Source organism: Eucalyptus grandis, chromosome 3 (genome assembly GCF_016545825.1).
Source record: "Eucalyptus grandis isolate ANBG69807.140 chromosome 3, ASM1654582v1, whole genome shotgun sequence".
NCBI lineage: Eukaryota > Viridiplantae > Streptophyta > Magnoliopsida > Myrtales > Myrtaceae > Eucalyptus > Eucalyptus grandis.
The window spans coordinates 7,882,598-7,894,731 of NC_052614.1; the positions used below are offsets into that span (position 1 = coordinate 7,882,598).

At 41.3% G+C, this 12,134-nt stretch overlaps 1 protein-coding gene and 1 long non-coding RNA gene across 2 annotated transcripts; one reads left to right on the plus strand and one right to left on the minus strand.

Moving 5' to 3' along the window:
* The first annotated feature begins 3,370 nt into the window (after positions 1–3,370).
* On the plus strand, positions 3,371–5,495 carry LOC108959909. Its single transcript, XR_005549993.1, has 2 exons — positions 3,371–3,860; positions 5,369–5,495. It is a non-coding gene; the product is annotated as an uncharacterized LOC108959909 (long non-coding RNA).
* A 4,553-nt stretch (positions 5,496–10,048) lies between these two features.
* Positions 10,049–11,849, minus strand: LOC120291612 (ankyrin repeat-containing protein NPR4-like). Its single transcript, XM_039309267.1, has 2 exons — positions 11,251–11,849; positions 10,049–10,825 (listed from the first exon to the last, which is right to left on the minus strand). Exons 1-2 carry the CDS (start codon positions 11,812–11,814, stop codon positions 10,049–10,051), a joined length of 1,341 nt encoding a protein of 446 aa, XP_039165201.1. The 5' UTR covers positions 11,815–11,849.
* Between the last annotated feature and the right edge of the window lie 285 nt (positions 11,850–12,134).

Here is a 12,134-nt window from a genome sequence, read left to right on the forward strand (position 1 = left end):
AGTTTGTTGACTCAAAGAACCAATTGGCGGATATATTTACAAAGCCTTTGGAGAAAATCAATTTGAAATCATCCGTTCCCGACTCAACATCTTGAAGCTTGAAGAAGTTAAAGTCTAGAAACTCTCATACTCATACAAACAAGGTTCTTGACTGTAAGTTATTTTATTTTCTCTAATATTAAATCTTGGAAAGGTACGATCATCTATCTATAATTGATTTTTGCTATCTTCAATTTCCGTGACAAGTGCAATCTTTCCTTTTCAAAAGGAGTTAATTTTTCTTTAAAATGGCAGTTATCTATTTTTGAAAAAGACAGTTTATTTTTTAAAGAGGCATCTTTTACTTTCCTTTATGACGTTTAGTATTCCCCTCTTCGCTTAACTCCAAAAACCCTAAAAAGCATCGATCTTCCACTCCTGTCTCCTTCTCTTGTTTAATCTTCGAAAAAGTTGTCATCTTTCTTGGGAAAGTCAAGTTCGAAATCTTTCAAAGACTGCGAAAGATGTCGTCTTCAAGAAAGTCTTCGAGGATCGCAAGCAGGGGACCACGGCAAATGCGTGAGGGGCCTACGCATTTTGATCTCACCGAGGAAGAAGAGTCTCCCAGTCAGCAGCAGAGCCCACAACATTCTCAGTAGTGTCATTCTCCTCCAACTAGTCCACAGGGTGTTGGTCATCGAGAAGAGGAAGAAATCGTTGAAGGTGCAGATCCTGTAAGAATTCAAAAGCCCTCTTTTATTTATAAGCTTTACCGTGCTTTAAAGAAGACCGGTACTCCATTGAACTACATCGATGAGTTTCTTAAGGGCAAGGGGTATGGTAATGAGTACATCTTTTTGCGAAATATGGAGCGTTTGGGAATTGCCCCTAAGGGGTTGGCAGAAGAAACCCTTGCAAATATCCCAAGTGATCCGCGTGTTGGAGGACTGAATCCGATAGATGGGAATGATGATGACAAGCTGTACAGCCAATTTCAACCGAGAATGGGTGTTGCGGCAAAAATCCGGGGAAAAAGGACAAACTTGTTTCGATCGAAGGAACAGAATGATCTATACTCTAAATTGTTGAAGCGTGGGGTGATAAACCCTAGGAGTGTGGACTTTGATTTCCTTGATGATGTGAACGTTAATTTGAGGGAAAAGTTCAATTTTCTTCAACTTGAACAGTTCTGTTCTGACACTACAGAAGCCTATGTTGAACTAACTGCATATTTCTATTCGAATCTTAGTTTCTTGGATGCGAATAGAATCTCTTTTAGTGTCCGAGATCAGGACTTTGTGGTAGATGTAGATATACTGGCTGATGTGATTGGGGTTGAGAGAGGGAAATATCAACCTATCAATGTCTCTATTGCTCGTGCCACATTGGAACTTGTTAAGGACAGAAGGACAGAGGGAAGGATTTCCTACTCAAGGATGTGTGCGTTCAACATTCTGCTTCACAAGATTGTGATTAATTGCCTCAGACCGAAATCTACTTCCAAGATTGATGTTTCAAACTCGAGGCAAAGCTGATGTACGCCATCAATCTTTGGGAAAAAGTTTTCTCTTCCTCACACTATTTTTTTCCACATGTATAGAGCAGTGGTGAAAAACAAGGGTCAACTTCCTTATCCAGGTCTTGTGTCAAAGTTATTCAGACATTTGAATGTTCAGCCTCCACAAATTCTCTGTGTTCGATCGTGTGATAAAATGGTGGTAGGACTGAAAATGGTGTCCAAAATGCGTCTGAAGGAACTCGACAAGGTGTTGGAGAAATTCAAGGAGACAACCCCTGCCAAGCCTCATCAAGTCTCTTCGGCAACAAAAAGAAAAGGGAAGGAGCCCATGGTTGCTCCATCTAAAAAGAGAAAAGCTCTCATCGTTGAGGATGAAGATGATGAGGATGACATCACCATTTCTGCTATGGCATTGAAGAACCTGAGTCGTTCTGTTCCAAAATCAATGGAACGACAAGAAAAAGAAGCGGAACAGAGGACTGGAGAAAGAGAATATTTGGAAGCAGAGGAGAGAGAAGCAGAGGAGAAAGAAGAAGAGGAGAGAGAAGCTGAAGAAAGAGATGCAGAGGAGGAAAGGTTTGAAGAAGAAGAGGAAAGAGGAAATCAAGAGGAAGGAGAGCATGAGGAACACTCTTCTCCACCAAGGCATGGAAACAGGGGAGATGGTGAGAAAAGAGGAATGCCCTCATATCCTCGCTACCGCGAAGGAGTCGCCGCTCTCCAAGCGAGATCCGAGAGGACATCCATGCCTCTCATGTGACATCCTGAAATTCGAGTCCTCTGAGGAATGAATGGATGTGAATTTCGTCAATGCATTGTTGGTTGATCTCACTCGGAATTGATCACTCCCGAGATACCGACCTTGAGGGGAAAGGCTAATGAGGACGAACTCGTACGACTAAAGGACTCGACACAGGGAAAACGACTTGACCATGAGATTTACGTGAGGACGATCCCGTAGATAGGCAGCCGATTCTAAGGACGACTAAAAGTCGATTCGCGGACAGAACATAATGGAACGACGGGTGATTCCGTTTACTATTATCAAATCCACGAACGACCCTATGTCGATCCTCAGTAATCGTGTACTTTGAAATAAGAATCTATCCTCCGTAATTTCATGCAGTCAGGGACGTCCATGCATCTAGATGTCTTGAACGTGGTTTGGCACGAGTCGGTCACGCGTGAATCCTCAAAGCCGCCCGTCAGTCTGAGTTGTTACCAAAATGGCATTGGGCGAAATTGACATGGCAAGAGAACTTAGGATTGGACTTCGAATTATCGGGAATGTCCGGGACGGACTTTGGATGAAGCTACTTCAGACAGTCGACAGAGCCAGTTAAGCCGAGCAATTGGAAAAAAATAAAAAAAAAAAAGGGATTTTCGGACCGAGGAAGCGAGCCCGTGAGGACGTGGGCCGGGCCAAGCCAGTGTGGGCCTTAAGCCCAAGTTGGGACAGCCACCAAATGGGCCTAAGTCAAGCAATGAGCCCATTGGGCCAAACCAACTATTCATCTTCTAAGCCCATGGGCCAAGCCTTAACCATTTCAAAGCCCAATCAATTCCCAAGCCCACTTCTATTCATGGCCAAGCCCAATTCCTAGGCCCATCCACCAATTTCAGCCCAAGGTCAGATTGGTAAATTGGTGCAAAGTGAAATGACTATTTTGCCCCTAAAAGCAAGTGGATAAGGGCAAAGGAGGAGAGAGAAATTGATGATGTCATGCATGGGGACTTGAAGTGGCCATTAAATGGCCTTAATGAGGAGTGCTCTCAGCCCTCCCATCACTCTCTCTCTCCCCCATTCGGCCTCCAAGCGGACGAGCTCCTCTCTTCCTCGTTTTCCCTCTCCTTCGCCGCTCCAGTTGACCCTTCGTCAAAGAATCGAGTCAAAAGTGGTCTTCCCGGATGAATCAGCCAACGATCCACCTATCACCGTGACCGGGAGAGACAGAACGTTCCAACGAGCCCAGTTTCGTCCCGAAAGGAGCTGCCAATCGTCCTGTACGGCCGTCTCAAGACGCCGGTCGCCGGACCGCCTGGTTCCGCCCTGCTTCGCCTGTTTCGACTTTGCAGCCCGTTTTCTTCCATTCCAGCTGTTCCTTTGCTCATCCCAACCTCCAACAAGACTCCCAAGACCCTCGGATGTCACCGGTTTCCAGCCACCCTCCTCGCCGGAGCTCCGGCCAAGCCGTTCAACTTGTTTTCTTCTCCGGCAGGGCTGTTTTTCAGAAGTTTCAGTGGGAGTCCGAGCTGTGGTTGCTGTGTTGAGCTTGGGACCGCCTTGGATCATCGTGGTAGAGGTCCCGGAGCGTCACCTCCGTCGTCGCCGCCGCGTCGGTGTTTCCGGCCCGCTTAACGGGTGAGTTTAGCTCCTAATTCTTCAATTAGTGCCTAAACTTGCTTAGGGTTGGTTTAGTTAGATTTAATTCTAGTTTAAGTGATTTAATTAAGTTGTATTAGCCCTAAGATAGGTGGTTAGATGGATGAATTAAATTAGTCTAGCCTAATCTTGCTTTATTTGCTTAATGTGGTTTATGTGGTTAATTAAGTATGATTGGCTTTTAATTAATTGATGGTTGCTTTAATTAATGCTTTTAATGATTTCTGTATTTAATTTATAGTTTATTAAATTCTGGAAAATTACTGTTCATGCGACACTATTCACCATTTACTGTTCACGTGCACTGTTCACGTGCACTGTTCATCCAGAATGCGAAAAGTGTCTAAAATTCATATGTGTTGATTCTATGAAGTAAATGGATGTGAAAATGCATGGGAATCTGCATGAATTGAGTGATGATTGTGCAATTGTGTGGTGATTGGAAATTTGGTATTTATTCAGAAAATCCCGGGTGTCCGGTTTTGACACCGAAAATGGATTTTAAGTATTATATCGAACAGTGGGGTTTGAAAAAGGAAAGTATCAGTTTTCTGGTTCGAATTAACATGTGCCCACGCACGACTACTTTCTCAGATGTTTTTAATACGAAGGAAAGAGGCCAGGATTACTATTTTAATCGGGGCATTTGAGTGAAATCCAAAGTGTCCTGGGCCGATATTGAATTGTCGTGTGTTGGTTAAGAGGAAACCGTCCCGGGCTGTTGAGCTGGACATGCCCCTATATGGGATGCCCGCACAATGGATGCCGGTCGCAGTAGAGGCTGGGCCGAATGGACCGATGCTCCTTCGGGAATGCCGTCGACGTAGTGACGAAGCCGTGCTCCATGGGGGGGAGACGATGCCTGGCATTAATGTCAGTAGATAGCCGAACTGCGAGTAGGCTATGCCCTTGAGTGGTAGTGAATAACAATTGGAACGCATGTTGGGTGTTGATTGACGCGCTGGATTATGGGACAGAATTGTGTGGCACGGTATGGGACGTGTCATAATGATTCGGTCTTATAATCAGGACCCCTGTGATTAATTGAGTGGATAAGACGTTTCAATTGTTGTATGCATTGAATATATGCATGATATTGTTGAACTGTGATAATGTGCAAGAATGCATGAGAATCATGGCATCTGCTATTTCGGTCATACGTGAGTTAAGCACATTGTTTATGGCACGCGTGCATGAATCGATAACATGCAGGGTGTGGCAATGGCCAGGTGAGATCGCTTGTGATGCGACTCATATGTGATTGATGAAATGTATCATCTAATGGCCATGTGCATTGCGCGTATTGTGCTGAATTATAACGTGCGGTATGGCATACCGAGGTAAGGTTGTATGCGAATCGACTGTTGGTTGTTGCTTGTGGTGGGGTAGTTACGGATAGATACCTGGTTGAGTTGGTGTACTAACCGGGCTTAGGGTGGAACTCGCTGAGATTTATATCTCACTGGTTATTGAATAACCATTTTCAGGTCCCTAGTGTGAAGAGCCAGGAGCTTGAAGTGGAAGGGTCAGGAGCATAGGTGGCTCAGTAATTCTTTATGACATAGACCTTCTGTATAAGCTTGAAGTGTTTATAAAAGTGTATTTGATTTGAAATGGTTGTCTTGCTTTTCTATCCCATGTTTGTCGTTGTCAGGGGATTAGTTAATTCGCTTCTGCATGTGCAATAAAATGAAAAGGGTCGGCGACAAGTCCTGGGAACGTCGCGAAATTCTATCGACCACCGAGGGTTGTGCGCGCGCTCGAGGTTCGGGGCGTGACATCTCAATTTCCTAAGGAGGGATATGATGCTTCATCGCCAAATCTGCATGACTATGCTGATGTGCCATCGTCTGCCTTTACTCCATCTGATCGTGCAGAAGCCTGTACGCAGACTGATAATTCAGCAGATATTCACAGAATCCTTGATGTTCTCTTGGAAATGCGAGGTCAGATATATGCTCTAGGATGCGAAGTTTAGAATTTACAGAATGCAGGTCAAGCTTCTTCAGTTTCCTTGAATGATCATATCCAAGCCCTTGCTCTTCAGATTCAAGCAACTGTTAAGGGTGAAGAGGTGGCTCAACTGAAGGAAGAATTGAAAAAGCTGGAAGGCATCGTCCAGTCAATGGGAGATTTCCAGCTTGTTCGTGTTCCCAAGCAATCTTGACTCTATTCTATTTCCATTTTCAACCTTTTTTATGATGACAAAAAGGGGGAGAGATGCGAGATTTGAAAACTTTGAACTCAAATTTGTTGAACTTTTAGTTTGTTTTGATGTTTGACTTGACTTGTGTGTCTGGATGTGGACTGAATTTGGATTTGGATTTGACTGCTTATATTAAGTACTATTGATATCTTATGAATAGCTTTACTCTCATGCAAGACTAACCTATTTTCTGTGGTTGCAGATTCTAGTGTTATCATTAAGCCATTAATCTTTATGAGATATCCATATTTGCTTGAGTAATGTTTTGCAGGTCAAAGTTATTCAAATCTGCAGGAAAGTTTTGTCACCATCAAAAATGGGGAGATTGTTGGAGAAATCTTTCGGAATATTTTGAAGTGACAAAACGTTTCCATCGTCTAGTCTGAAGATTTGCAAACTCTACTATTTAAAGTCTGAAGACCTCCGAACTGCCAGACTCAAGACTAAAGTTTATTCTCATTGACAGTTTCTAATCCGTTGAAGAAAGGCTATCCAGAACTGAGTGTTTCATTAAGGATTTGGCCTTATCGACTGGAGAAGATCTCTTGGCTGGATATGACATAACGGATTCCTTTATTCAAATCAAGATTGATTAAGGATCGGATGATTGGCGAAGTATACTTGGAAGGTTCTACTTATGGAAACCGAGATCCTGATTGTATGGGCGAACATGATTGATGGGCTATCGACATGTTCCTTTAATAGCTCGAATGATCTTCCTAATTGATTTTGTCCAACGAGAAGATTGGAAGAATTCCTTTGGTAAGTGCCAACGGGTATGATGGCATAAAGGAGTATATAAGGAAGACGTTCCAGTTGTTCAAGAGTGTGCACGATAGAAGAATTCCAAAGTCTGAAGCTCATTGTTCCTAGTCAATTCATTTACTGAGCGAAATCTTGTACGCAAAAGAGAGTCTATACTTTGAGATACCTTGAGGAAGTGTGGTAGAGTATCTATACTGTGAAATCAAGGGAAAGCATTGCTGTAACATCTCTTTTGTTCATAGTGAAATCCAGCCGATGGGCTGTCAGTGCGGAAGAGTGGACGTAGGCTTGGAATAAGCCGAACCACTATAAACTTTGTGTTCATTTCTCTTCCCTACTCTCTGCTTTACTTTGATCATAATTCGTTTTGTTAAATGAGAACTTCCTTTCTATTGTCTGCCTAGTATTACTCTCTTATCTCGAAAAATTGTTTTTACACCTATTCACCCCCTCTAGGTGCTTATACTAGCTATATCATTCCTTTCTTTTCGGATATGGACATGTGTGAAAGGTGACCTTGACCTACATAGACGAAATGTGTCACCACAAAATGGTCCCAAGCTGTATCCCACAATTCCCTAAAAGCAGCACGTCAACTTTAAAGACTTCATCTCTTCTTCTTTTCTCTCTCTCTCTTCCCCCTCTGAACTTTTTTTTTTTCCGTCTCTTCCACTCTCCCCGAGGAATCTCCACCAATTAGTAGGTTCGATTTGATCTAATCTACAAGAATGATTTCTTTATTATTATTTTTTATCAATAACTATAAATTCCAATTAATTGTTATCTTTGATTCCATGGATTATACCTATTTGTACAAATACCTAGTCATTCCCACTTGATAATAAATATAGACCAATAAGCATATCTTGGGTTGGTATGGAAATGGGAACCCTGATAGCTAGAGACAAGAGTTGAAGCCCCAAAGGGCGAATTGGGAATTTTTTTAATAGGAGATCAGAGTGGGTGGAAAATTCATCCACCTGATTTTATCAATTTGCAAATTCTTCCTCAATTAATGAAAAGAATGAAATTGGCCGATATTATGACAATACTAGGTAGCATAGTATTGTATATGCCAATTGCCATTTAGCTAATAAGCCCGTGGATATTGAGGTTCCGCTTGGAGTTCACTCCTAGAAATATAGTCATCCTTATTCCCTCATGTCAATCCCACGAGCCTCCTTGGGGGAGGGGGATTGGATATGATCTAGATCTCTCCCTCCTCCCCCTAGTTCCTTTTTCCTTTTACTTCCTTTTTTCTTTTTCTAATTCTCTCGATTTAGTTTTAGACCTGGGAGCTTTGCTCTCCCGATTTTATATCTTGGAGCTTTTCTCTATGATCTAATTCTAGATTTTGAAGTTTTAATAAATAAGTGCTCCGCCTCCAGTTTCAATAGTGTTCACAGCAATTTTAGTGTCAACTCTGTGCTCATTCAACATATTTTCATTCAAAGTTTTGGCATCTCGCATTGGTTACAAGGCTCGCTCTCACAAATGTCATATCTGAAATTTTTCAATATATTTATGTTGTCTCTGTATGGTGATGGTGTTGGGGACGTCGAACCTAGGTGCACACTACCTAAAAGCAAAGCCATAATTATATATGGAGATCTCGGTGTATGCTTATCAATGATACTCTTTGTTGTGTAATTCGGTGACTAGCCATCGATCATTTCACTTAGATCCAATTACAAATCTATTCTTGAAGACGAGCTTGTGATGATCTCTGTCAACCATGTTTTGATGAAATGCCTTGATTTATGGTTTTTTGCTTATTTTAGAGCCCTATGGGTTTGTTTTGTTATTGTGACTTTTGAGATTCCCTTTCATGTATTATGATCTTATTTGACACTGCACATTACCTAATTCTTCAGGAGGATTATTCAACTTTATGAATTGTGTTAGAAGACACTTGAAATGAGCAATAGTGTTATAAGTGCATTTGCAATTAGTCTTCCTACCAAAATAGTCGCAAATGATTTAGAGCCAGCAAAAGACACTAAGCATAATGTGCGATTAGCAGTCTTGCTATAAAAAAAATTTTCCCATTTTTGTTCGAAAACCAGTTAGCATTTGAAGGTATGTTCAGCAAAAAGAAATTATCATAAATTAGAGAAGGGAAAGATAATTTATGAACAGCAAGATAACATCGGGATGTCGTTACTAGTAATTATCCAGCATTATTACAATTTTCTTCAATTAGTCAAAATTGGTAGTTGATTATTTTGTATTATTCCATTATTAGTAATAGCTTACTTTTATATTTCGTAACTCAACAATGGAATTACTAAATAATCTTCTTAAGGGTAATTTTCCTTAACTAGTCATAACTTGTAGTTCCCGTCCTTAATAATTATACCTCCAGCAATTGTAACTTGCCTGAATCATCATGATCTCAATCGCATGTCAAACTGGTTCTTTCCCTTTTGTGTGGTGATTGAGCTAATACAGTTTGAAACAAAAATTTCCTATCTCATAGCAATAAACTATTGGGATAGTAAGGTACTTGAAATTGTCATAAGAGGCTCAGCTTATAATCAATTATTGACATTGACAATTGTAAGTCAGTCGCTAGTCCGTGTAGGTGGTAGGTAGTTCTCTACTTCTATAGATAATAAATTACCTCAAGTTATTGTAAGCTCGAAAGATCATAATGATTATAATTTTTATTGAGATATCTAAGCAACCTAAAGTTTACTTTTGATTTTGCTATTCTTAGTAAATCTACATAAATGATCCTTCAACATAATCAATGGATCCTATCTATAACTAATAATCCTTTCAACTATCGTAATTTTTTTGTGATTAATCATAAAACTTGCAATTCCACTAGAACAAACTTCCTTAATTGTCAATAAATTATCGCTTTAATATGTTCAGGTTAAACAATATAAAATTGATCCCATGGCTGAGATTTTTGGACTTTAAATCCGATAATTAATTTTTTTTTAAACTGCCACAAATCAAATCAAATTAAACAGCCAGTCAATACACATCTAAACTCCATCTTTACATAAATTCAACACTCTTAAAACATTTATTGTTTTCACAAGCACATACCATGCTCTAATGCATCATAGCTAAGTTGTCTAATCGGCACACTGAACAACACATACACTATAGCATCTTCTCTTTTAGGGCCTAGGTCTCAGGGCGCTTCTTCTGGAACAAACACATTTGCAGCTGTATACAGCCACTAAACCGCATGACTCTCTGGCCTGCGTTCTGCCCAGCGTCCGCGGACGAAATTTCGGACCTTGCGTACCAATTTCAGGATTAAGCGAATGAAGTGGCACAGAAAAAGAAAAGCCATCAATCCAATCCATGCTTGCACTGCAAGTGCAACTGCAATAACGAAAGTTGTCACTTGTTTCTTCGGTGTGACGACGAATACGGAGATGAAATAAGTTGCCGCCATGAAGGTTATCGCAACCCACGTAACCAACATTGCAAGCCATGTGGTGATCCGATGCCGCTTTAAAGGAAGACCACTTATGAAAATCATAATGATGCTAAGTGATGCGATGAAACTTATCGTGTTACATGTTATGAAACCGTTGTACACATCTGGGTACTCCTTCGCCATTATAGATGTGCCCGCACTCTTTTCTGTGTCCGCACTCTGTTCTGTGCCCGCACTCTGTTCTGTACCGTGTGCATCACTCGGCTCCATCGCACTCGGCTCCATCGCACTCGGCTCCATCGCCATTCTAGATATGCCTGCACTATGTTTTGTAGTTTCTCCATCACTCGGGGAATTTGCTTGCAAAAGGCCACCTGGTGGGGTAATACTGATTTGGAATGCCATGGTAGCTAGCAATGTCGCTACCACCATTAACGTCTTATGCATATTGTTTTGCCATTTTCTCTTTCTTTCCGCACTTTCGCCTTGTGCTAATAGGTCGAGTGCTGTGAAGCCATCGGAGTTCTTAATGTTTCGTTTAACTCCTTTATTAGTCAGGAAGAGCATAGTCTGCACAAAAATAACACCAGAATGTACCAATGGGGGTCAAATTTGAACTAGATAAGCCCACGCACATACTTTTCAGGATTAACTTTGCTACTAACATTTTTCAGGCCTCTAATATTTGTGAATTTATTTGATGCCTTCAAAAGGGATACTCATCCCTTGTTGAAACTCTTTTGCTATCTCCAATTTGATGTTCCTTCTGATGTAGGTAAAATTAGTATCAAAATAGCGTGAAGTGTAAAGTTGTAGTGAATTATATGGACCAAGGACTTCCTCCTTTTTTAAATATCATAACCTGCGATGATTTATAAATGGATATCTTTTAGCTTATGAATATTCTAGAACACTCACATATCCTAGAATCGCCTTTTCTTATTACTAAGCTCACTAAATTTGACCAGTGCATAGGTTTGGTTGTATGAACATACCTTAGTTTCTCCATATGTAGCAGCCAAATGCAAAATCGTGTTACCGTCTTTGTCCCGTTTGTTGATGACACCATTGGGTAAGATATCTATCAAAAATTTCAAAACTTCTAGTCTGTTATGCATCACACATAAATGCAGGATTGTCTGGTCATGTTCGACATAATTACTGGCTGCTTTACGTCTCTTTTGAACCAAGTATTCCAACACATCCACATGGCCTTTCATGGCCGCGACATGAAGAGGGTTTCTTCCATGATCGTCACAGACATCACACACATCAGGTTCGGCTCTTAACAAGCTTACCACTATGTTAAGGTATCCTTTTGCTGCCGCGAGATGAAGAGGGGTTGATCCCTGAGAATCTTGCTTTTTTGCCAGCTCGGCCTTCCGAGCTAGGACCTCTTCCACGAAATCCAAGTGTCCGAGCATGGCTGCAATGTGCAGAGGAGTCTCATCTTGATTCCCAGTCATGTTTTTATTGAGAAGCAGCTCATCTTTTGCGAGCAACTCACGCAAAAAAGGCACATCCCCTTTTACAGCGGCTATGTGGAGGTCGAGTTCCATGTTTGGACCTCTTGAAAGAGAGTTTCGTAATTGGATCTGAGAGTTTCGGAATACTCATTCCTCCATTTGGAAACTGGAATATATACTATCACGACCAAGTCACCTTCGGAGTAGGCTTGACGAAGACCGAAAAATGATTGGTAGATCTATCGCAACAGCAATTATTTGTCTCAGTACCTGCAAATGTCCAAGAGTATCAAAAAGGGGGACGATTCCTGGGCCCCATCGTCGGTATGTGGGGATTCGCCTGTCGGCCATTTTCTGCCGAGGCTCCTCTACATTTTGTCCTATATAGATCAAAGTTCACAGACGTAGATGTC

Bases quoted from the DNA above. Each gene is read 5' to 3' on its own strand.
- LOC120291612 (XM_039309267.1), bottom strand. From the start codon at position 11,814: ATGGAACTCGACCTCCACATAGCCGCTGTAAAAGGGGATGTGCCTTTT. The intron at 10,826-11,250 runs GTATGTTCATAC...ATTTTTGTGCAG, and splicing joins CTACATATGGAGAAACTAAG to ACTATGCTCTTCCTGACTAA.